Source organism: Notothenia coriiceps, unplaced genomic scaffold, assembly GCF_000735185.1.
Source record: "Notothenia coriiceps isolate Sejong01 unplaced genomic scaffold, NC01 NC01_scaffold00019799, whole genome shotgun sequence".
NCBI classification, from domain to species: domain Eukaryota; kingdom Metazoa; phylum Chordata; class Actinopteri; order Perciformes; family Nototheniidae; genus Notothenia; species Notothenia coriiceps.
The window spans coordinates 367,457-393,693 of record NW_011352500.1 but is presented as its reverse complement, the minus strand read 5'-3'; the positions used below and the strand labels follow the sequence as shown (position 1 = coordinate 393,693).

Sequence of the window (26,237 nt, the reverse complement as noted above, 5' to 3'; positions counted from 1 at the left end):
GCGGGGGGGGGGTCTAAGCACAGAATGCAGCAAGTTGGCCAGGAATGTTTGAGCCCGGCCCACTTTGGCCAGTTCGGCCCAGATTCCTCCCTTCTTCTCCTTGTACGGCCAAAAGCTCCCACACTGATATTTAACGTAGTTCCAAGAGCAAAGCAGTGGTAAGGTTTAATCAGAGGATGTGAATCACAGAAATTAAAGCTTTCAATTTGATATAGGACTGTTTTTTCTACTTCTGTGCCTTGACTTGCTCTATGGGGAGTACAAGCATGCAGGTACTGGTAGAGAGCATACCTTCTGTGTATGTGTTGAAGTGCTGGCCACCTCTTAAAATATAGCATGTGTAATACTGACAAAGGTTGGCCCAGATGTTAAGGCATTTGCAAGTGTTTACCGTATATATGTACAGTCTCTGGTGTGTTCACATACGCAACAGGCACTCATGGTAGAAGATTTTCACTAGGTCAGCAAAACACCTAACGACCTAGCACATGCGTCATATTTCTCTGGTGTTATTGATTAACTAATTCACATTGAGCTACGGCGTTGCAAGTGAAAGCATGCACGCACACACATGCACGGACAGAAATAGTGAGCCTCTTAGAACACCGAAGGGAACAGAGTGAAGGCAGCATGCAGTGTTACAGAAGCAGAGACAGGGAGCAGAGAGAGCTTCTGAGAGACTGGTCTGCACCAGAGAGAACTTACACAGCAACACTCAGACCTACACATGGCCTGGCTACTGGTCTGCAGCCTTTGTGCCTCGCAAAGAGCCTTTCTTACGCATCTAGACAAAAATGAAATACAGTAAATCACAGAAATGATGATTAGGAAGCATGTGGGGGAAGCAAGGATAAGGTAACCATGGAAAGGTTTGTTCCTTTCAGTTAAATATGTATCTCAAAATGTATTCTGAAATGCATTAGGGATCAAGGAAGTAATATTGGTTCTGCAAAATGTCAGAGAAAAGGGTGCCAAATTGTTGTTACTCTTTGGGAAGCAAATGATACAGCAACGGTAATCAGGATGTCATTATCCTTCTCTTTAATTCAATATGTTTAGTATTTCACAGCCCAGCAGGTATTGTGACCAGGGGATGAAAAAGCACAGAGACTTTATTTAAAAACAGAAACTAATGGGGTTAAGCGGGAAAGATGTTTTCCAGCAGGCTTCCTGTTTTATCACCCTAAGATAATTCTAGTGTATTGAACTATTGTAAGTCTAATGCTTAGAAGACAACAGCTCCATCAGAATAAAAACTAAAAAGGTGTACTACTGGTTCCTTTCGAGTTCAGGATATGAAATGTAGTGGTGTGTAATCTGCACGCTCCTGACACGTCATCAATAATAAGTACATTAGGTAGCATGGGGTTTTATTTTAAATAATGGGTCATTTCATTTGATACACTCACTTCATCCAGCTCATTCTGTGTCTCTGCCTCCATACGACGAATATCTGCCATATTCAGCTCCACCCACTTATCAATCCAGCAGAAGAGCTGGCGATGGAAGTTATTGAAGATCCTCTTCTCTTGCTGAGGGACACAGAGGTAGTCTGGGTTAGAGCTTAGCTGTTCAAATCAGGGCTGGGGGGATATGAGTTACATATAATATCTCAATAGTCTTAGGCTATGATGCCATACATAATACATAGAGTATAACCCTAATGCATACCAGTCTGATGATTGTACTGAACTAATCTGTACTTAGATATTTTAAAGGGCTTCATTCTTCAGTCAACAGTATTTAATCATTTAATGTGTTTATTATTAATTATCACATTTTTGGAAAATCTATTTATTTATGCATCTGATCTAATATTACAGACCTGACTGACTTAATCAAAGAATGAGAAATCACTTTCACCGGAAGGTTGCATTTATTTTCGAGTCAGTTCTCACTAGGGATGGGTATCGTTTGAAATGTATCGATTCCGATTCTGCTTATCGATTCCGGTTCTTATCGATTCCCCGTTTCGATTCCAAAATTGTAAAAGAAAGAGTTCAAACGTTTAGATAACAAAAATATCTTTATTCTTTTAAGCTTTAACTGACATTTTTACAAATAAAAAATATACATGCAATACAAATATATTGCACAATAGCTGTGCTTTATTTTAACTGAGCTATGCCTGTGGCAAGCTATGAAGTGACTGAGCTCGTGAACTGTCTACGGGAGGGCGGGGGGAGCCTCGCTGCGGGGCAACTGTGGACCTCTGTCGCCTGTCAGCGCAACTTACGTGATGCTTTTAAAAAAAATCAAGGGCCGGTGCCGGGCGTCAGCGTACCGAGCCGGCCGTTCTGCGATTCTCCTGAACACACAGATGGCCAGTCCGCCCTTACCCTATATTCCACCGGGTCACCGCGGCGCAGACGGACCCGGTGGAATACAGGGTCAACCCTAGTTCTCACATACTTATAGCCTAATGCCTAGTGAGTATTCTTGTATAAAAAAGGTACGTAAACTGGTATAAATGACATGGGACAAAACAAATGTGTCAAAACAGAAACACACACTTATGATACATTTCAATTCAAAAGACTTTACGTAAACAAGCACTTGTATTGGTCAGTCAGACGGTCAAGAGGAACAGGAATTGCTTCGGCAACCTTTAACTCTCAGAGCCAGAGCCTAGATAATCGACTGTGTGAAGTTTAACTGTGTGAACATGTCACTCTCACCTCATGGATGAAGTTCTCCACCTTGGTCTGCAGGCCCCACCACTTGAACTTGACTGTGACCAGTTTGTAGGCACACATCCTCGGGCAGTCCGTCTTACTAAACAGCTCTTTCTGTTCGGAGAAGAACAGCAGAAACAAACCGAAGCATAAGTCTTCACTTTTGACACTATCAGAATAAATAACGCAGGAAAAACTTTCCTAAAAACAGAAGAAAGAATATGATTTAAGACTAATCTTTGCAACATTCAAAGCTCAAAAATCATTAATACATAATGCTTTGGGTATGGAGCTTGCTGAAATAATTATCAACATGAAGATGTGCTGTGCAGAGATAACAGAGCCCTAATCTACAACACACTTTCTAAATCCATCCGCCGCTTGCACTCTGTCTCCTTGTGAAGAGAAGAAACAGAGGAGGGGGGTGGGGGCAGAGCAAAGTGGATAAACTCCAGATGAAGGCACCATTTCTCTGCCTCCGCCCTGACAGCGACACCGTTCCCGACAGGCATGCCTTTGTGGCCACGGAAAGCAGATAAAAAGGCGTCGCGGTGCAAAGCTGGTTACATTATTAACACCTAGGACCTCCTCGCCCCCAGAACACACTCTCCCTCCGAGAACACCCGTTTAATTAATCACTTCATTCTGGCTCGGCATTCCAAGAGAAAATGCCACAGACCCGCCTCAATCACCCTCATCCCACTGCCGTTTGATGCTGCGATCATGGAGGGGAGCGGGAGAGGGGGGGGGGGAATGAGAAACATTTCTAAATTTGCAGTGGGTTTAGAAAAGTTGTCATCGCTAAAGGAGAACTTCACATGAAACGGATTCTACATCAAAACACTTACGGTGACATTTCTTCTCTCCCTCTCTGTGCCCCACTCAAAGGAGCAGAAGTTTTCAGAAATACAAAGGGTACCGATATGCAAGCATGTGTGCATGCAGAGATAGACAAGAGTTTTATTGCTCTGAGAAGCTGGCAGAAATTGTGCCTGTGTTGTCACATAACTACTTTTTTTCTTCCCCTCACCTTTTCAAAAACAGTCTTTTTCCATGTCCATAGCGGACGGGAAAGTGATCTAATTAAAAACGCAAAATACAAAGAAGTTGTGCTTCTTTATTCATACTTTTTAAAGCTGTTTGGGTGCTTTTGTTCTTGACTTCTTGAAGCAGAGAAAAGTTTCCCCCATGGTGAACTTTGAGGGCTCCGCTGCAGAGTAGAAACACTCCGTGCTCCCACAGTGAGCAGGACCCTTTGTGAGGCTGCGGGGTACGGAGGGTTTAGAGGGGAAAGCAACACAACTCCTGACAAAGTTTCTCTGTGTGGAGCAGCAACATCTTATTGACTTATCACCCTCTATCAAAAATACATCAGTCTTTATACAGAACTGCTGCTTGTCAAATTTAGAACCCATGTCCTGACACGGCTTCTTTCCCATTTGTGTCTTCATCTTCTGTCCCGCAGCGTGGCAGGCGGAGCTCAGAGTAAAACCTTTATCTGACCCGGTGACTAGAAATTTCTATTACATCCAATTAGGGCTGAAAAGAGGTGATTTGTCTTCATCAAATTGCCGCCTCACAGATCTGTCTACCCCAGTCTAGCCTTCCTCCAGCTCAGTGCTCTCCTGTGCACAGAGCTGTTCACATTAGAACGGGCGATGGTGGGAAAAAAGGACTCTTTTAAAAGATATCTCTACAAATTGATCCAAATTAATGAAAGGTATCAAATTAAAAACACAAAATAATGTAGGTCTACATACATTTCAAACATCTGGACCACCATTTCTGTCATGCTGCATAGGAACCGTGAGTGAAACACATTTTTTAAGTCCAGCCACAAATTCTTGATTGGATTGAGGTCTGGACCATTTATGCATTTCCCAGAGTAGCTTTGGCTTTATTTTTTAGAAGTCCTCGTCTTGCTGGAAAACAAATCTTCTCCCAAGTAGCAGTCTTGCACACTGCAGCAGGTTTTCCCCTAAAAGATTTCCTGTCTTTTCCTTAATTCATTTTGTCATCTCACAATCCTAATCCTTCCATACCAGTAGCAGAGTAGCCTCCCCACAGCCTGATGCTGGCACCACCGAACACCCCCCAGCTCAATAATTGCTTCTCAGACTGCTGGACTCACTTCCAATGTGTTTGAGAGACTCCCACATACCTTCTGCTGTAAATGTGTTTGGCTTTTAACAGTGGGATATTGTTTGTTGCATGCGTAGTGTCTCCTAGCACGACCCTTCAGCTTCTTCAGAGTTGGCACAGGCCTCTCTGTGGGGAGGACAGTCTGCTCACCACCGATTTACAGATGTTCCATATTCTTTCCATTTTATTACCACGTGTACTTATTAGTGTTAGTGCTTTGGAAAATGTCTGCTCAGATTATGCAAGGTCTTACGCAATTACAGTGGCAAAATAACAAGTAAAACCTCAGCTGAATAATAACCAGGTATGTATCCTCTCTAAACAGTCTGGGGGTCAGACGTGGGTTATATCTTTGCTCATCTCTGGTGAAAATAATTGCCATTTGTGTTTGAATGCAATATGTGACTTGCATAGCTCACGAGTGTTACCTTCCAGGCGGGCCCCAGGGGTCCTCTGCCGGTCTTTGCTGACTTGAACTTGGCAGGGTCCTCATCTGGCTTGTAGTCCTACAGAGAGAGCAATTTATATAATTAATACATAGCACATTATATTTAGCAGACAAACTGCTCAACAAGCTGAGGTAATGTGTTCCTGATTTAAATGTTTTTATGCTGCTACATCATAACTTGAGCAATGAATAGGCGTTTTGTTTTATTCAGCAAAAAGAAATCCCTTTAAATCAGCATGATATGTTTAACTTTTGAAAAAAAGAAAGAAGGTCAAGATTTAGACATTATTTTTAGAATATTATTTAATACAAAGCACCAACCAAAAGATAGTTTCATTTTATTTCATTAGCGCATTCAGCAGGTAACAGAATGCCACGTTTGTCGAACACTGCTGTTCCCTCACTGTGCTCTTAACTAACTTTACACATTTTCCAAAACACTCCACGATTCAGAGATAATGTAATGTAGCCTGAGCTGAACCTTAAGTGGCTCGGAGACAAAAGACTCTATGGGGCGTTCATGCCACCAGCAGCGTCTGTTTAATTAGGCAACACTGATACCAGTTCATTTACGTGAATTTGCTTGCATCTACCTGCATGTGCTGAGTTTGTGTTGCCTGCTACTGTAAGTACAGCTGCTTTAACTGCAATTACACTCCTTACAATATCTTTTCACACAGTTATGTCCAGCTAAACCTTTTTTCTTGAACTAACCATTTATTTGCCATAGCACAGAAAGATCTTGGTTTCATGGCATAAATATGTTTTAAGCATCTAGACAAATACTGAGCACATATGCCAAGCACGTGGGCACGTGACAAAGTTGAATTCATAAAAAATGCAAGAGAAATAGTAATACAAATAAATGAAATGGCTTTCAAATTACTAACAGCTCAAGGGCCCAGCAATTTTAAATAAATCATGATGCGCCTGCAGCTAAAAGCTACTTTTCAGGGCTATCGGCCAACAGGAGGGTGCCAAACGTGTGGAAAGAGATAGAAGCCCGACCGTAAACACAAACACACACACAATAATTTGGCTGTTTTAATGCTGAGAGCTCCATCACTATAACAATACGATGTGCTGCACTAATGAGGCCTGTGAATCGATATGCCGTGGTAGACGAAAAGGAGCTACTCCACAAGTAGAACAGTGTGTGTTAGAGTGCAAGAGTGTGTATTTGTCTGGTTCCAGCATACGAAGCGCTGTGAGCTTTAATTACACTAACAAACTCATCTGTGCTGGCAGTACGCCCCAGGCCCTGCAGCCATGCCTGAGGCTGAGAGCTGATAGGGCCCTCAGACACAACACACTCCTCCAGCAAGGCAAACACCTCCGCTTCGTTAACTACCCGCCGCAAACAAACATGTACAGACACTCAGAGAGCAACGCTGCTCAGCCAAATGGCCTCACACACACACAGTGAAATGAGGCAATGTGATGTCAAATAACAGCAATAACGTGCAACATCTTCTAAAAAGATTTCAGAGATTCCATGAGTATCAAGTAACAGCTCATTAATATTTTTTGAAATATCAAAGAGGGCATCTAAGGCTGCACAAATTGTGTGTATGGTTTTTAAAAGATTCAAAAGGTTTCAATCTAGTGGTGCTTATGTTGATGTATTTACATCATGCTATTTTATATAGTCGGTTCTTGCCATCCATTGATAGCCAGAAAGACATGTTTAATGGTATCCAAGCTTCTGGTTATTGTTTAAAATGTATCTTATGTGATGTTTAAAACACATTACAAATGTTAAAAACACAAGAAAGCCTGAAGGCTTATTTGAATTCTCTAGTAAAACTCACTAAGATAAAGCAACACAGACATAACGAATGCTGATCAGTTGAATACACACAGTTGTATTGATTAGTAGTAATGATGTTTCCATTTATATATTCTCTAAAAATGTTCACTCAAAGTTAATGTTTCTCTGAAGAAAATATATATTTTTAATCTCCTAAAGAAAAATACATTAAAATGAAAAGATGATTAATTATCAAACATTTATTAAATAACGCTAATTTAAACATTCCTTATGTGAAGTGGATTAGTTCAGCAGATTGCTTTGTAATGACCAGGCTTGTCCACTTGAAGGCGCCAAACTTTTGTATTTTAACTTCTGTGCAAGAAGAGGTTCGACTTACCGCAGCGGACACTTCACTTCTGTCTGCGATGTCAATGGGCACCACCGCTACGTTCTGCCACGTGGAACTGTCTAGTTTGTGCACCTGAGCAAACATGACAAAAAAAGTAAGATGAGCTTACTAACACAAATCTGATATTCAAATGTAAATGAATCTTGATAAGGTGTAGAGGTACTCACATTTTCTTGTGTTCCAAGGTCCGGTTTGTGCCACGTCTCAATCTTAATGAAGAAATTGTCTTTCATATACTCATTCTAGAGAGAAAAGGTGATAGGATATAACATTAAGGTATAAACCGAGTATGTAGAAGCACCTAAAACTTAGTTGAAGGAATTAGTTCCACAAATTAAGAGCCATTAAGACTACTTACCGTCACAACTGGATCAAGATGAGGCATGAGGAGAAAACAGAGAAAAAAATACCATTAGATACAAATAAAAACACTATAAAGTCACATGTATTTACCAGGAGAAGACTTAGGTTTTCAGGGTAAAGCAAGGGTCGAGTGATATAAGGAGGGGACTCACTGGTTCTGCAGTAGGGGTAGGCATTCCAGGCTTTTTCATGAAATACCAGGGAGCCTTCAGGGGCAAACACCTTGACAAACCCTGGGACTTTACTGGAGGCGGGGTAAAGAGGAGGGGGGACGGGTAGATGGAGGGAAAGAAAAGGAGAGGGAAGACGTATTACCTCAGTTATCAGAATTTCTATTGTGCAGGTAGGAAACCAAAAACCTGAAATCCTTCACAACAAAGATAAGACAATGCTGCCACTGCCTGGTAGCACGATGCCATTACACTTTGAGAAGGCAAAACAGACAAACACCTTTTTAGATGATAGATTTTGTGAGTATACTGTCCCTTCTCGCCGTCCTTTTCATAGGGTTCATTCTTGAGGACCTCAATGCCCTCACCACCACCCGTCTCATTTTTACTCGCTTCAGCCACGGAGAACAGCTGTCCCACTTGGTACTGCAACAGAAAATAAATAAATAAATCATCAGTCACTCTGTCATTTCTTATTACAGCTTTAATTGTAATCATTCATTAGTCCCAGCTCATTTAGGCCACTTGTTGGTTCCCAAAGTCGTGGTAGGGATCCACTTTTAGGTTACAGCTGTGTCTTATGTTATGATTATAGAGACACAGCACTTGATATGCATTAAAAAAATGAAACGTAGAAACTCTCATTGTTCTGATGGCACTCTAATAAATTGCAGATTTATATAACGTGCCAAGACAAACTACAGCAGAACTCAATAGTCAAAGAAAGTTGTGTAAGACTTTTAGTGTGGGAGCAAGCGTCTTTTTATTTTAATATACTGCTGTCTTTCCAAATCAGAATACGATCACAGCAGGCTTAATCTGGGCAGTCTGTTTGCATTACAAGTTTACCCTTCAGTCTGCAGGCCAAGTTAACGAGTGTCGCATGTCATGATGTTTGAACAACAGACGGATAACCAGACGGGCGGATGTTTGCTTAAACTACCAGAGCTCTTACTAGTGTTTCCATTCTGAAGACAATAGTCATTTTTCCATTGTTTGGTATGACCTTTAAAATGCGACATTAGTGACCAAGATATTTAAATGACCATATAAGGCAGCAGGCTGAGAGTCTGGGACTCATGACATAAACACAAGGAATAAATCCAGCTCTCGTTACGCAACACACATGATTAACAAATGATGCTTTTCCCCCTAATGAAAGCGTGTTGCCTTAACGTGCAACCAGAAGCCAACCACTGGAAATATTAGATAGAGGTGCATTTATTATTCACCATTAGTTAATTGAGAGGATTAATAATCTTTTGAGAAATATTGATTAAAATGAGGTATAATGACTAATTCCTATAAACCACCACTCTGACACACTTACATAATAAAACAGATCATAAGGTGCAAGTGTAACATGTATTTTAGTGAACAAAATCAATTCCTTAATATAGATGTGTCCAACTATGAAGCAAATAACATTTATAGATATCCTATACCATTGATCTGATGTTCTTCAAACTTAAAGACACATTTCTTAATAAGAACATGTGTGATCCATATAAACAAATATTAAGAATAGAGTCGATGTGGTCAAAGTGTCAAAGTGCTGCAGCAGTATTTTTGAACTGTTTAAAATATTATTTTTTTAAAAGGTGGCAATCACTTTTTGGAGCCATTGTTTGCCACAGACATAAATGTGACTAAGTGAAAATATACAAGAAAAAAAGTTAGAAGAAATAAATGAAATGAGAGCATTTGACATCATTAATCTAGTTGTTTAGGTAATGAAGAGACCGATTACTCACCTCCTCAACACTACAGGGTAAAACCACTCTACTGCAAGAGAAAGAGAAGTGTGATTACATTCAAACATACTTGTTTCTTAAAGACACAGTTTATTATTAGGCACTTCTGTCAGAAGCACTGCACTATTGTTTTTGAAGTGAACGAGTATAACTTCACCTCTAAAAATACTCAAGGCAGGTGCAGAAAGACAATACACTTTCTAAAAACACTTAAACACTAAACAATCTCCACACAATATGAACAAAGTTAACCGCTGCTGAAGAGGCAGCATTGCCACTACCATGCATTATAAATAACGTCAATAATTCACGCTTCTGACTGTATGAGAACAGGAAGCCAGTCATTGTGGCTCTTCCTGAGGTAACAACCATTACTGCACAGTTTGACAAACTGCTGACTTCAGCAACATGAGGAACTAGGGTTGCCAGAAACTGACCATGATAAAAATCGATTATTCGGCAGCCCTGGCGAATAATAATCGATTATTCGACCGACCGACCGACCGACCCGCAGCCCCGCCCCCCCCCACGCGTGGTCGGTGTGTAGCGCTGCAGCAGCAGTCTGCTCTGCACGCAGGCTTCCTCCAAGTTTACAGTAAAACAAACTGGTGGTGTGACCAATGGCCATTTACAATTATTAATACTATTACTATTATTAGCATTAGTCTATATTTTGGTTGAAATTAAGCCAGAAAAAAAAATACATAAATATTAATAAAAATAGATATAAATAAAATCGATTTTTAAAAATAATATTCGATTATGGAGACTGTAACGAATATTCGAATAATTAGTGGCATCCCAAAGAGGAACCCATCATTAGAGCAGAGCAATAGTTGGGTAATGAAGACGACTTTAGAGGGAAATGTAAGGAGTGGGCCATTTTAGGTCACAAATATTTCTTAAAAACAACAAATGTGCTGCAGACAAGTGACAGCAGGCACAGCACTTTGACAACAACAATATCTTCATTTGTATCCGACAAGATATCAGAACATTAAAAGACAGTGTGTTCTTGTTGCATGGTTAGAGTAGTGTACTGTTACTTCAGGGTGAGGCAATGGTACTTACTGTAGGGTTAGAACCAATTGCATCATTTACCCTGATGAGCATGACAATTCAGTCAATGACCACAAACCATACAGTGCAAGAGGTGGTACAAGTAGGCAGAGGAAGTTCTCTCAATGCATGAATCTAAAGCTAGGCTGTATTCAACACTGACACTTGGTGCTCTGTTTTATTTCTTTATAAATCATTTCTGACTGCAATTTTTCTTTAACATTTTTGACCACGTTGACACCGTGATCAAGTGTTTTGTCCAAAATAAACACTACTCTAATAGATATTTGGAATTAGGGTTATTCTACACAATGCCACCTATAGTGACACATGACTGTATCTCTCAAGGCAGCTGCTACAATCTGCGAACAACACCAAGGCATTGTGTTGTGCGACTTAATCAAGAACAAAGGGAACCTAATGAGGGTTCACAGCAATCAATGTGAATACATTCAGTTAGTGCAGGTTATACCATTTCAGAATATTAATCTTGTTCTATTTAGCACAGACAATGTTTCAACCCGACAGAAAACTGAAAGAGCAGAAAGAGGCAAAGATAACCTTTGAACCAGAGCTCAATATATACAATAACTAGTCATTCGTAAAGAGAACTGGAAGTTTACCATCATAATCTGTGAAGATGTAAATTACGGAAAGGTTCAGTGTGCACAATAATCCATTTAAAATGTGGAATAAACAGGTGTGTTTATTTAATAAAGCTACTCTTAAATCTAGGAAACTAAAATCAAAATAGAAGGTTTATCTGGGTTAACACTATTTCAACTACAGTCGAAAAATGTGTTAAAAATATACTATTACAAATCACAGTTCATACTAGGGATGGGAACGATTAATCGAATATATTCAGGTATTCGAATATGAGTTACTTTTTTTTGGGAGGGGTACCTAAGTTGATTACATATGATCAAATGGAATAATTCAATGTATACGACAGTGCCATAGCTAAGTGTGTTAGGTCTAAATGTGTGTTTTGCTCCGCTCACCAGTCCTCACAGCGGGCAGAGCTGCAGGTGCTGATCTCTCTCTCGCGATAGATACTGATCAAAAAGGAGCTGTTTGCACGGACTAGGTGACACTTTGTCTGTGAGGGATGGCTTGGTAACGCTACTCTGTATGAAGCAGACCTTCTCATATTGTTCTACTTTACGGTCCAAGAGGATGAATACGTTTGTAAAGTCTTCTCTACAGCTGGCCTGATTGTGAATCGCCTCCGCACCCGCCTCTCCCCTGAGTAGACATGCTCATATTCTTAAACAGGAATGAGTATTGAATAGCTGCATTCTGTGCATAGGCCCTGCTATAGGTTGTTGATCTCTGTTGTAATAGGGTTACGTTACCCTAACCCGTTATGTTGTTCGTGTATGATCCCTCTTTAATTTAAAAACCAAGTTATGTTTTAAGCATGAAAGCTGTAGGCCTATAGCTTTCAACTGTTCAAACTGTGATCACCAGTTCAATACATTTGACAAATTCGACTTGGTTTCTACTTATTTGAACATGTATTTTTTTATTTCCAAAAATTAAATGTTTCTTTTTTTGTTGTCAACATTTTTCCCACATTTCTTTTTTATATAGGATATGTACATTTAGGTTAATCGATTAACCGTTTTTTGGGGTGTTAGAACTAAATGTACTGTATGGACTTAAGAAATACCCATTAGGCCTCAACAACAAGCAGCCGAGTGTAAATAAGTACTTGCAATATGCAAAACAGAATGACATGTTGAGGTTAATTGTAGGAAAACAAATCTAATAGAAAGGGCCCAATAAAACCACTAATCACAAATGCCAACACATATTTTTAATATTCAAGCAAATGAGATGAAAGGCCTGAACCAAACCCGAGACATGTTTTGAAACGTTGCTGATTTGTACAATTAAGCTCTTATTTAATTGATGCATTAATAGTATGCAACATTGTGGTGTCTGATCGGTGTTTTGATTTTTAGACATGTGTCACGTTCCTGTGGTACAGGCTTTTAGTTGTATAGTTCATTAAGATATAGCAGCAGAAATCAAAGAAAACTCGAGCCTGAAACAGTAACCCTATAGACTTCCTGTCTCACAAAACGCAACAGTTTATTTACTGTTGAACGTTAAGTAACAAACTACATTTCCAAATTCAGCAAGCACTCAATAAACACAAGTCCGACTCTAACTATGACTAAATAACTGCTGAGGGTTTGCTTAGTGTCCTAGCCATTAATGTCTTTAATGTCAACACCAGCATCTTTAGATCCAACTTCATAACTCACACAGCTAACAGCAAGCTAGCGTTATCTAAACACTAACGTTACTACCGCTAGCAGGCTAGTTGATGGAAATAGCTTCCTTCAATGCGAGAACCAACAAATCTGCCTTTTAGTCCAAGTCTTGGATACGATTAGTGGACACTCCAACATGTGTAACGTTTACTGTCAACGTTGCAAATTATAGCATTAGCAGTGCTAAGTGGTATCCATTCATGTCAACGCTATACCGTTAGGTTGGCTAGCATTAGCAAACCGTGAGCTAATTCGTAGCTCAACTTAAGTTTAAGTTTCACAAAAGGAGTGAACCCATGCAGTTACCCTTATCTGAACAAACAAGCACACGAAGCATAGACTGAAGAGTTTAGAAGCGAATAACTGAATGTGAAACCACGAGAAACTGTAAGGTACAACAGCAGCTGTCACACAGAGCCATAGCGCTGTCAACGCCGGTAGGCCACAGCAGCTCTAGAGCAATCCCACCCTTCCCTCGTGTGAGTGACACAGCCAAGATAAAAAAGTTTTAATTAGTGTCAAACTTAGGTAAAAAAAACTGCCCAGCCCAAGCGAATCTGTTAACACTCCTTGCAGTTGGTTTAACGTTTTCAAAAAAGATAATGGATAAAAGAGAAAACATCGGACTTACTACTCCTTGATGAGGACCATGGTAGCTCGCTCCTCTCGGTACCACAGCAACTTCCAAACAAGCGCTGATTGCTGCTGACGTCATGAGCTGCAGCTAGGGGCCCCGGGTCCCTCCCCCCTGAGCCTGATTTGCAGAAGTAGGCATGGGATGGACCAGCTAATTGGTGTTAACAATAGACTGTATAAAAATAGGTACTAACCCCCAAACATTTTTGAGCTACAAAACTTTTCCCGAAGAACACTTTACACTGGGAACGCTGGAGATTATGTCCTCATAATTGTTCTGTCAAACAACTTGCAACAAGTAGTTTTTTTACACAACATATGACACATCAAACAATGTTAATAGAATACATGAATTTGCATCGTCCAAAGCTTAGAAGTCCCTTGCCTGCTAATTCTCAAAGGATCCAAAAACATGCATGCACTGATCAGTACGTTAAATAATTATTGTTCTAGTTTCTGCCTGTTTTTTCCATTACTCTTCCTATGTATCTACTGTGACCTCATACCTTACCCACCCGACCATTTTAGAAATATTCTCACCCTCTTTGTCCCACTACTTTTTAACAGCAAGTGACACCCTTGCAAAAGGACATTATTTATGGCGAAGAAGACTTGTAAAAGTAATATCTATCCATCTATATTTCTATATATCCACCATTTAACAGAATAAGCCAAAAGTCAGCAAACAAGAAAGCAAACATGATGTTTTTATTGAAACAGTTTACTGATATATGACAGATGGTTGTCATTAAACTTTCATGTTTAATCTCAAAAAATCATGGGCTAAAAAGTCATACATGGTACTTAACATTGAATAGCAAGAGAATCCATGCTTCAGAGCAGACACTCAATTCACAAAGAAATCAGGCAAAATGCCCTTTTGATTTCATAAAAAATATTAAATCTTTTTTTCCCACTCTATCCTTCTTTACATGGTACATGTTTGTTCACTTTTTAATAATATAAAAACGCTTAATACTGATTGTGAAACACTGGAATTAATTTACAAAACATAATAATAATAATAATAATAATAATAATAATAATTATAATATTAATAACAATAACAAACAATAATAACAATAACCATTACATTTAAAAACATAAAATAAAATGGAGAAAATCAGTCTGTTGCATCTTGGCCCACACAAACAGCAAAGAAAAATACCAAATGGCAATTACATCTACCTGACACACAGTTACACACAAACACAGTATCAGGTCGTTGAGTATTTCTCATTGCCATTTACAGTGTTATGGGCACAAAGACAAGACACTCTCTAAAGCATTCATGTGCCTCTGTGGGATCACGCTCTCCGACCAATCAAATCCTTCTGTCAGTCAAACTTAGTGGACCAATAGTAGTCCTCAAAAAGTGCCCCTCTCCTCCAGCGCACAGGATATTAAATGATAGATAAAAGTATGGGACCGTTTTAAATGTCTCAGCATTTAGAGGAAGGGAAAAATCTCCCAGGCGACAGGAACTTGTATCCATTGCCAGCAGGTAGTCGGATAGAACGAGGACCAGGGCTACTGCTTGTGGAAATTGTGGGTGACGGGGCCACTTGTCTAGGGTTGGAGAAGTTGTGTCCATTCTTGTTGTTCCTATCTAGTGACTGCAGCCCCAGCTCCCGCAGCTCCAGGCTGTCTTGGTTATCATTAGGGGAGCAACGACGTGGAGAGAGGTTCAGAAGGCTCAGTACATCCCTGCCAGCAGAAGCAAGAGGGCCAGGAGCACCGTGGACAGCTCTGACAGGACCTAGGTGTGACTGGTGCTGGGCTGCAGCGTTAGCCCAAAAGGTCTTCAGATTGTGAATAGCTTGGACTTTTTCATCAATGACCCCTCTTCGTAGCCGGTCCAAGTCAGGTATATCAGCCGAAGTAGAGCAAGTAGAGCCTGTAGAGGAGTACGACAGGGCAGGGGATGGAGCACTTCCTGTCGGGGAAAGGTGACCTGAAATGGGAGACACATTACTCGGAGAGCGAGAGATGTGGTTGCTGTATGGAGAACTTGGGTACTTCAATCTGAACTGGCTGTCCAGAGTGGGCGAAGGATGGCTGCCCTCCCTTTGTGAAGACTCAGAGATTGCAGGACTGTTGTAGCCAGAGCTTATTTTCTGAAGAGAAGAGGAACGGGAGGGAGGTTTGGGTCTGGGGGAAGATTGAGCTCGGCCACTAGCACTGCTGTTAGGACGGCTGAACGCACTAGTTTCAGAAGAGCGGAAGGTGCTGCTTCGCACTGAGGTTCCTACAGCTGCTGCACCCTCTGGCCCGGCCCGCTGAAGACTACCCACAGCCCGTAGATGGCTCTGAGTCTCCTCCAGAATCTTCTGTGCCAGCTCCTGAGGGTCCAAAGGGACAGCTTTTTCTTCCTGAGACTTGACAGTGCTGTCCGTCTCAGTACTGGACTGGTCCGATTCACCTGTATCTGAACTGCTCACCTTTCCCACCTTCTGGAATGGTGAGTTTGGGCTGGGCACCAGGCATGTTTTAACGGGGGATGTGGGGGTGCTGACACTGCCCCTTGACGATACTGATACAGTGTAGCCTCTCCCTGCTCCTGTGCTGGACCCACCAACAACCCCTCTGCCTCCACGGTGGCGCTGGCTGTGGCCTGGGGGCAGGGGCAGAGAGTCACAGTGGCTTCCCAGTGGCTCGCTGCTGATAATAGAAAAGCCCTCATATTCCTCATCATCCCCCCGGGCTCCAGCCACTGCCGCTGCAGCTGCCCCATGAGGAGACGAGCGACTGCGGGGGACATGAGGGTGTTTGTGGATAGAGTAGTGTGCTGTGGCCCCACCGCGCTGCCGATGACCAAGGAAATCACAATCTGTCTTGGAAACAAAGCTCATGGAGGAGGCTACAGAGCTGAGGCTATACACAGAGATGGCATCTGAGGCCTGATTGTCCAGGTAAGGAGGAGAGAAAGGAAGGGTTGAGTATCCCATGGGCATGGGGTTAGACACAGACTGGGCTGAAGCTAGAGACTCAAGGGAAGATGAGCTATCCAGGCTTAGACGCTTGGGCAGTTCTGTGGAGTCTGGACAAGAGAAAAGGAGAAAAGGAAATCATGTGACACCTGATGAAAACAACATGATTGCAAGATTGAATGCACATTGATGATTAAAATGCCTAATCAAAAAACATTTAAAAGAACTTAAATGATACAATGAACAAGAGGATAAAAGCATCTTACCAAACAGCGCCAGCAGAGACTGGAGAGCAAAGTGCAAGGTGCGGCGGTTGGCTAGCTTGCCTGTCTTTAGCACCACTTCTTCTTGGCCTACCTCACATAAGTCAAATCCTGCACACAAAAAAAAAATCAACATTTATAATTTATACATTTGCCACTGAGTCTGAGAGTCCCCATGGATGAATGGTGGGTGATAAGTTAGAAGGTTTTCTTAGGTAACAGTTGACTCACCAAGAGCAGCCAGAAATTCATGGCATCCTGGCAGCCTCCATAGCTGCACACTGATGGACACCTGAATGGGCTGGAGGGAGAAATCCTGTTCTTTTTCTCCTGTCTGTAGTTGGACTAGCACCTGATGGAGCTGGAGAAGAAGACAAATAAGACAAACAGGGAAATCAGGCGTGGTGTGGTTATGAATGATTACAGGAACACAATAAACTGGTCAAATCTACTGATGAAATTAATGGGAAAACATGATTTGAGACCAACAATTAAATCATCAAAGTGTTATAGTTGCATGCTCTCAATAAATATTTATTTTCCTCTGTGTAGAGCAAAACATATTTTGCGGAACTACTGTAAAAAAAAAAACGAATGTTTTCTGAGTATTGAGATCAACAGAACACCTGCAGGAGAGCCGAGCTGAAAGGGTGTCAGCTTTATGGGGTTTTACAAGTTCCCTGGGAGCACACTTGCCTGTTATGTTTGGGATTACTTGGCTGGGGACAGAGACACCTTTGTTAACGTGACTTAACTGTTCTAAAAGTAGAAACATGCCTCGTCTGCTGACTCTATTTTTTGCTCAATTATGAGAGTTTTTCTCTTACATCATAGCTTTATCCCCTTCACCACCTTAAGACATTCCTCTGAACTGTAATGAACCAGGGTTGTTAATCTTTTAATACTAAAAATCCCTTAGATCTGACTGCAGGAACCAGCAATGAAAAAGAAAAAGAAACACAGTAAATGATTGTTTGGCTACAATGAATGCAAATGCAAAACAGCACAAAAACAACAAAGCTGAACATTAGTGTCATGCGGCTTCTAAGAAAGACGTTTTTTTTCAGTGTTGCAGAACATTAAGTGGAGATTGGAGGAAAAAGGTTAGGATAGGAAAGAGTGCAGGTAGGTGAAGGCACACTTACCATTGCCACCATATTTTTAACAGCCTTCAGATCACACGTTAGGGTCAGGGGAGAGAGAAAAGGCTTTTAATTGCATGCACACAGGCCAAAGGGTACAAGGGTTCAGGTAAAAACCGAAGTGTTTACAGCTCGATGCAATCAGCATACAGTACATAGATTAGGTTGAGCATGTCTGGTGTTCTCTGCATTGAGACCAGTATCCACAGTATAGGGCAACAAAAACTAATTAGCAACTAACTGGATAGTCTTTCACTTTACAGTGAGCATATGACAGCCACATGCCACACGTAAAGAGGGATTAATTTTCTTGGGTCACAAGCTTGGGTAGAAGAGAACAGGACTTAGATTGTAGTAAAGATGTTGTACTTGAAGTGCTCGTTCGGCTTTTGTGCTGCACAGCAATGCAGATTAAGCTGCAGCATGAGTTGCTGGTGCGTTAAGAGTACTGAATCTTGACGTAATTAACTCACGCAATGGATATTCTGTTCGAGTGAGAACCTCGTGGTACAAAGCAGTATAAGAGTTTCAGAGAAAGTGAAAGGAAGTGACCTACTAGCTCCTAACAATGAATAATAGCAAAGGTGTTTGAGACAAAGACCACCTTCTATCTGGTGCATTAGACTTAAAACTCCAGCAGCATTTTCTCATAGCTGCAGGGGCCTACCCGATTGATGAGCTGCTCTCCTGCCTCTGAAGCTGTGATGAGTTTGCACAAAGCCTGGAGAGCTGGCGGCGGCAGACCTGAGGGATGGGATCAAAGAGAGATACTCATTATTCACACACAAGGCATGGTCTTAATACCCCCAAACTAAGTAGCGCTTTGACTAAACAGGTCGACTGTGGAGTGATATGAAACAAAGAGGACAGAGCTGGCTACATTGTATATGGAAAACAGCGTTAAAACATATCATAACAAACACATATCACCCAATCAGTCAAACATTGGACGGTGTGCTTACCCAGCAGTGATTGTAAAGTGGTGCTGCACTGCTGGAGCCTGTCTCCTGGATCCGCAGTGGGGAAAAAGACGGCACAGGGCATACCAGTGCCCACAGAGTCAAGACGGAAGCCCACGGCTGTCAACAGAGCCTGCCAGCCAGGGACCCCCCCCACCTTGTTCTCAACACTTTGCTGGGATGTATACATGGAGTTCCGCTGGCCGTTCTGTATCCTCTGAAGAGACTTCTCCACCTGCAAGTACCAGACATGTGCAGCATCAGCATCATTTTTTCACATGTCTTTGGTTGTTACGCCCATATAGTAAATCCTGAAGTGTGCATTTTAGGGTTAAGACTTGGTTTAAGGTTAGGGTTTAGTTTAAGGATATGATTAGCTAAGTAGCATTTATCGTCTATGTAAGACTCCAGGAAAAGTTACTGTTTCGGTTAGTCAATGTAATGTAAGTCAAGGTAATGTTCTCAAAAGTGATGAATATATAGTGTGTGTGTGTGTGTGTGTGTGTGTGTGTGTGTGTGTGTGTGTGTGTGTGTGTTCTTGGGTCCATATCTTACCAGGTGGAGTAAAACTCTCAGAGCATCTCGTGCTCGATCTGGATACTGTAGAATCTCTGCCAAAGCTTGGCCAATGAGGGAAGAGGGACTGTTAAGCTTCACATCATTTCCAATCAGCATGTATCCTGAAGAGAAAGATTGCAATAAAAAGAGCTTAATTTCAAAGTTATCTTTTTTTTTATCATGGGAATGTAGAATTATGGGTGAATCACATCTCTAACCTGCCCAGTTGGAGGGGTGAGAGTACTGCTTGCTGCTCTGGACATTCTTCATGGCATCTGCCAGTGCTGCACTAGCTTTGGTCCCATTAAGCATGGCAGTGTAAAAAGCATGGACAAAAACTTTGGAGGCTGCGACAGGGACAGGCCACAAGGACACGAGAGTACACTGCACCCCGGCAGCCAGGAAGGCCCGGGTCAATCCCACAACACCATCTGCAGTCACTTTACTGCTGGACTCCTGGTACGACCTGTAGCCAAATGACACACCAGTGGGTCATTTAATAAGAAAGCTATAAAATGCTTAATAAAATAAAATTTCAAGCATTATTTGCTTTTATTATCTGTCCAGGTTATTATATTACATTCTAATTCATTTTTCTAAAATAGTTATAATATAATCATCACTTCACATCTATTGAGTGATTAATTTCATCATAGATTTACACATAAAATGACCTTCCCATAAAACTTTAAGAAATAAAATGAAAATTCAGGACCTAAATCAACATAAAGACTCTATTTAAATGTGTTTCCCTTAATCAGCCAACCTACCCAAGCACCACCAGTTTGACTGGCAACCTCATGTCCAGTATATCTGCAGCTGTGAGCAGGAACTCCTGCAGCGGCGGACTATCACATATGCTCTCCACGTCACTGCTGTCATCCTGCATGTGGAGGGACTCGGGGATGGTGTAGCCGCTTCCGGAGCCCTTCCTGCCTCGACCACTGCTGCCTCTCCTTCCCCCGGCCCCTCTCCCCAATGTCCCTACTCCCCCACTGGCACTCGACCCACCAGGCACGCTCTCAGGGTTCGGGGAGAGCACCAGAGCTGCTAATTTCCAGGAAATGTGGGTGGCAAAGTGAGCACACTCAGCCTGTGAGAGGGCGCTCATCACCCTTTCCTTGGTAGCAGCAGGGCCGGCCAGGGGCTGGCAGCCCAGAAGCTCTGCCACCATGTGAGCCTCCTCTTCTGCAGAGGGCATGGGTCCCCACAGCCAGCGGTCCATGACAGGTGAGGGCAGGCGGGGGTTCCCCACCACTGCCGCCATGGAGACACCTCCGCAAGGAGCTGGTCCAGGGCGCCGGGAGTTCGTCTAGGGGCAGAATATTAAAGGTTACACTCTACCGCTACAACCTGTCAGAGATTACTTCATGTTGTATGACACTGAAAAGGTAGAAGCTGTGGATAATTAAAGTACTCATCACGTAGTTTCAAATCGAAATGTAGTATTATTTTATGAACAAGAAGGCCAACCTTTGCATTAGATCCGAGGCCTTGAATGGAGGGAATGGCGATGAGGCTGAAGCGCTCATAGAGGTATTCATTAGAGGAGCTTCCTTTTAACAGAGCGAAGGGGATGAGGTACAGTTCTCCCTCCAGCACCATCACCAGTTGTCTGTGTCTGCCAACTGGCCCACTGGAGTGCATCAAGCCCTGTCAGACAAAAGGATTAGTTTAACATTACACATAATTGCATTTCCTCTTACACTCTTCTCTCTGCCACACAACTAAATCAATATTCAAGCAATGACCCATAAAGGTAGTACTTACCCCCTCCATAGGTGCAATGAGCAAATCATAAAGTGCCCGAAGTGGAGGCTTTCCGAGGTTGCTGGAGCGACGAGGCAGGGAAGAGGTACCGTCTTTGGTGGGTGACATGGTGTTACTGAACAGGCTGGTCATACTCTGGCAGCTCCTGCACAAACATAAAGTAATGCTGTTTGTATTTTTGTGCCTCAAACTGTTATGCTGGCGACCCAAGGCTGTTTGAGGCAGTTTATCACATTTTGAAAATACTCATACCATATACTATATTTTATTGAATTTGTATTTTATATTCACATTACCATTTTGTCAATTATAGAGTGTATGTTGTTACCTATTATGATTTTTTTACACTGTCATTCATGTTTGCTGATCTGCAAAAAATGAGCCTTGCATGTGTGCTGGAAACAAAGCTGAAAAAGCTTCATGTCGAACTACTGCATACAATAACATCAGATATATATCTCGCACGATGTAAACTCAGCAAGGGAACTCTTCTGAGTTTGTGTGTGGTAGCAGTTTACTGCTGCAGAAGAAGAGTGAGATCTAACACTCTTTATCAGAGACCCATTTTTTTTCCTAACATGATATCTGTCAGATCCGAAAACAAACTGAGCAAAAGGCAGATGATAGCAGGCCGTACTGGATCTCTATTGCACTTTAATCCCTAGGTGAACTCACATTTTAAGCGTCACATTAAGCGTCTTTGGGTCTAGAAAAGCGCTATATAAATCCCATTTATTATTATTATTATTACATGTAATTTCACATGAGCGTAGCTTCAGAAAACATGATGTCATTATAAAAAGTTCCACTGGATGGCAGTATTGCACTGTGGTAGTGTAGTGCCTACAGAAACATGAAGGAGCATTGAATGCTATCAGCTTGCCAGAATCACAACCAAAAGAGGCTGAGAGCGGGCTCATCTCATCTTTACAGCGTCCCTCTCTACGATTGTAAGACCCTTCAATCCTCTTCCAACAAGTGTTTTTGCAATACTAACAGAAATAGTTCCCTGTGTGTTTGAGGCTTGTCTGCTGTGTGACGGGGGTGAGAGCTCCCCTCCACAGGCAGAGACGCGCGACATACTGATAACTGTGCTAATGGTGGCCGTGGGGTAAGAAGCCTTTGGTGCTGTAGGCACACGGACCGAGCTTTATGGCCGCACATGTCACTTCTCTCCATCTGTTCCACCAGCCAGAGTTTCCTCCGGGCCCCAGCCAACAGACATCTATCCTGCCCTTCTGGTAGCCCCCGGCCACTGGCTTTCCTCCAGCCTCCCAACACTCTGTCTCTCTCCCAGGCCTTGGCATGAGCCTCCATGGGAAAGCAAACAATCGTTTGTTAGCCTGACAGGAAGAATGAGAGAGGAGGCAGGGGATACGCCAAGAGAAGGTGAGTGTCAAGTGTAGAGGGAGACAGCGTAAAGAAAAGACTGAAAGCCGTGACTCGAACACTGAAGATTGCATTCGGCGGCTGCCTATTTTGGGCACTTCAAGTGTGATCTGAGAGGTGATACAAAGGGCGACAAGTTAGCCTCTATTACACACACATTAGGCTTTTTCTACTGACCTAATTCAATTGTATTTGTAGTGGCAGCTCTTTTGATGCCTGTTTTATCAGTGCTAACAGCTCCTTCACTGACAACTTAATCAAGATCCTCAAAAAATCTCACTATGCTATCATTGGGCATAAAAACGTATTCAATTACACACTGAGGGGATTAGACACGAGGAGACTTTCATTATCACCTTCCCATAGTAATCCTTTCAAGATCTCTGGTGAAGATTGAATTTCTGTGTTAAAATAGGGCAATCTATGATAACACAGAGTGAAGATATCACGTAAAGAAGCACTGGTCTTTTAATGTGAGGATATTGTTCTTGCACCTATTTTGATTGAAATGTCATCCAATTAGAGTTCATTATATTTCTTCTTTCCCTTAATTGTCAGTAACTGTGAAATACTGAGGAATTAATAACACTAATAGCCTAAATCTTGACATGTAGAGGAACATTAAAGGGAGAAGTGAAGTCATTGAGAGCTTTTGAAAAGCTCATATATGTACATGAAACCCCAAGATGGCTTGAAATGACAATGATCTTTTCTTCATTTTCTCTTGCTTTAACATTGTGATAGACGATAGGCTCTAAGCACGAGGAGCTTTATAATTCAGAGTTTTTTGAGGCCCAAAAGAATGAGCGGATTATTACCGGCAGCCCATTAAAGGGGCTTAATGAGCACCGAGACTCAATTAAAGCTGGAATTACCCTCTCATCAAAGAGCAGCTTAACTGTGGCCGAGGACAGGGAAATATGACCCAGACACACACACACACACACACACACACACACACACACACACATATGCACAGACAACCGCACACTCTATTGGTATACATTACCAATCATCTCAGTGTAAACGAATACTTAGCATAGTATCGTTAAATAATACTCTGAAGGGGCCACTGGCAGACTCACTGAAATAACCACAGTCATAAATCTGCACAACAAACAAACAAAGATAGTGCAAACATCTTAAAACCACACGCACGTGCACAAACACACGCACACTCACACACAGCCCCATCAGAGTAGGCAGTTGATAAGAGCTTTAGCAGCTTGGCTCTTCTCAGTCTATTTTAATAAGAAGGATTCACATGCTGCCTCTGCGCTGGCGAAACAATGGAGAAGAGAATCCTTTCAGAGATGAACCACAATACCCGTGAATCTCCTTACCCAAGCACATATTTTTCATCTTCTTTTATTTTGTGAGAAAGCGGGTCTATGTAGCGCTTGCTAATTATGGCTGTCCCACAGTGAGAGGGTTGGAACGTGCAGGTGATTTGTGAATCATCCCCTACCTGTTGAACAGGTTGTTTCTGGACACCATGCGCAGGAAGCCCGTTGGATCGGTGACAGAGTTAAGCTTGTTGTTGAGCTCCTCAAATTGTTGGTCCAACAAATCTCCTGCCTCGCTCTCTGTCTCGCTGCTCGAGCACCCTCTGAAAGATAGATGGAGAGAGAGTGAGAGACATGCACAGCCGCCGAGATTTCTTGGCAAGAAAGGGGCACTTTGGGGAAAGTAGACAATACACAGACTTACATTGTTTCTCAGCGGATAAGTCAACTACACACACTGCTGATCTCCCCCCAAAACACACTGCTCTACCCACACACACTTGGCCTAATTTCTCAGGCTTGGTCCAACACCCTGATGGTAAGCAGAGATAAATCCTTTCATTATAATGCTAGCGATGCTGATCCAGTCAGTGGGGAATCAACCACCCCCAACCCACAAACACTACCTCTCAACCACCACCTCCCTATCTCTCCCTTCATGCTTCAACCTCTCCTATGATGCACCCACATCGTGTAACTCTTATGTCAGCTTCTTGCACCATGGATCTCTCATCATCTCATGCTCACACTGCCACCACCACCACCATTTCATTGAAATCCTTGCATTATATATCTGTTTTGAGATTCATTTCCCCGGGGGTGTATACATACCGACAGATGTACGTGCACTGAAGAAATGCTGGATGCAGAATATAAATCCGTTTCAAAAGATGATGGTACAAAAAAAGCAATTAGTTAAAGGGACCATATTATGCTAATTTTCAGGTTTCATATTTGTATTTTGTGCCTCTACTGTGACATGTTTACATGCTTTACTGTTCAAAAGGTCTTTATTTTCTAGTACTGCCCTTTCACTCTCGGTCTGAAACGAGAGCCCAGTCTGCTCTGATTGGCTAGCTGGCTGGCTTTGTTGTGATTCGTCAACCGCTTAGCGATGTCACGCCCATTAGCAGATTGCATACAGTGTGTTGGAGCGCAAGCCAATAGAAGCGCACGTGTTACATAGTGATGTCATTATGTCTCGGCAGGAAACAAAGGAGTCCAATGGAGGCATTTCAGGCAGGGGGAGGAGTGTATGAACTTGGGATTTTAGCCTTTGCAGACAATTTATATGCAACAACCTAACACACACTATAGGAACATAAAACCCCCAAAGAGCATAATAGGGCCTCTTTAATACAATGTTTTCTACTGTCATCATCCTTTCTTTCGCACACATATGCTCTCCCCCATTCCTCTCCATCCATGTCATTTCAGAGTGCTGCCTCTCTTTTTCTCCACTCTGGAGAATGAATGGGCTGGTAAGTGGTGCCATATTGTGCCCATCCAGGCGCAGTGGCGTGTGTACAGCTTCCTATTGGAGTAGTAAATGAGCTGGTAATGGGGCAGGAGGGCCAGGCTGCTAGGGTGGCGGAGGCTGGCACTGGGCGGACCAGCTGGGCACTATGGATCAAACCCCAACTAGAGAACAACGGCAATGTCAAATGCTGTGTAGACGCCATGATGTCAAAGGGTGATTTTAGCTGTCGATATATCTCGCCACCATTTCCATCTCCTCCTGTAGAGTCCCATATGGCTACAATCCCTGTTCTGCTCTTTAACCACCAGCCTCGGCTTCTTTGAATTGTACTCCATTGATTCTTTCACAACCTTCTTCCCATTCTTCCTTATACTCTCAGGAAATCCCATCCTCTCTTCCTTTAGTTGTCAGGTTTAATGTTTGTTTGGTGGGTTCAATAGTCTGGCTATCCAAAGAGCCATTATTCCGTCTCATTTATTCCACTGTGGTGAGAGCGGAGTACTTTAGCAAGGTAGTAGAAGCCTGTCATCACAGGGCGCAATGGGGCATAATAACACTCTTTTACAAACACACACTTTCTGAATGATCAAATAATCCCTTTTACAACTAGCTCTAGGGATTAGAGTGTAAGTGTTAATCTTTGTTGTTTGTTTGGGCTACACTCTTGATGGGGAGTCATGTATTGTTTACACTGGCTTCTGATGACCATCTAGCACTTTCCAAGTGCACTTGGTAATCAAACAGTGATTTGTACTGGCTTTCTTTA

General features: G+C 42.2%; 2 protein-coding genes across 3 annotated transcripts in view; both read right to left on the bottom strand.

Moving 5' to 3' along the window:
• The window catches only part of LOC104952320 (phosphatidylinositol transfer protein beta isoform-like), a 25,230-nt gene extending 11,463 nt beyond the window's left edge, over positions 1-13,767 (bottom strand). The window contains exons 1-11 of one of the 2 annotated variants that reach the window (XM_010779125.1): positions 13,690-13,765; positions 9,715-9,745; positions 8,241-8,386; positions 7,943-8,034; positions 7,786-7,793; positions 7,595-7,669; positions 7,416-7,499; positions 5,246-5,323; positions 2,679-2,789; positions 1,410-1,532; positions 706-784 (exon numbers count right to left, since the gene is read on the bottom strand). In XM_010779125.1, the coding sequence (XP_010777427.1) occupies positions 737-784; positions 1,410-1,532; positions 2,679-2,789; positions 5,246-5,323; positions 7,416-7,499; positions 7,595-7,669; positions 7,786-7,793; positions 7,943-8,034; positions 8,241-8,386; positions 9,715-9,745; positions 13,690-13,709 (816 nt within the window). In that variant the 5' untranslated portion in view covers positions 13,710-13,765 and the 3' untranslated portion in view covers positions 706-736. Of the gene's footprint in view, positions 1-705; positions 785-1,409; positions 1,533-2,678; positions 2,790-5,245; positions 5,324-7,415; positions 7,500-7,594; positions 7,670-7,785; positions 7,794-7,942; positions 8,035-8,240; positions 8,387-9,714; positions 9,746-13,689 lie in introns of both variants that reach the window. The other variant, XM_010779126.1, reaches the window with a different exon arrangement.
• Positions 13,768-14,424: 657 nt separating this feature from the next.
• The window catches only part of LOC104952328 (tetratricopeptide repeat protein 28), a 61,529-nt gene continuing 49,716 nt past the window's right edge, over positions 14,425-26,237 (bottom strand). The window contains exons 10-21 of the mRNA XM_010779139.1: positions 24,174-24,314; positions 21,317-21,461; positions 21,020-21,199; positions 20,317-20,858; positions 19,765-20,012; positions 19,544-19,668; positions 18,992-19,223; positions 18,697-18,773; positions 18,033-18,056; positions 17,119-17,248; positions 16,891-16,998; positions 14,425-16,734 (exon numbers count right to left, since the gene is read on the bottom strand). Of these exons, the coding sequence (XP_010777441.1) occupies positions 15,137-16,734; positions 16,891-16,998; positions 17,119-17,248; positions 18,033-18,056; positions 18,697-18,773; positions 18,992-19,223; positions 19,544-19,668; positions 19,765-20,012; positions 20,317-20,858; positions 21,020-21,199; positions 21,317-21,461; positions 24,174-24,314 (3,550 nt within the window). The 3' untranslated portion in view covers positions 14,425-15,136. The remainder of the gene's footprint in view (positions 16,735-16,890; positions 16,999-17,118; positions 17,249-18,032; positions 18,057-18,696; positions 18,774-18,991; positions 19,224-19,543; positions 19,669-19,764; positions 20,013-20,316; positions 20,859-21,019; positions 21,200-21,316; positions 21,462-24,173; positions 24,315-26,237) is intronic.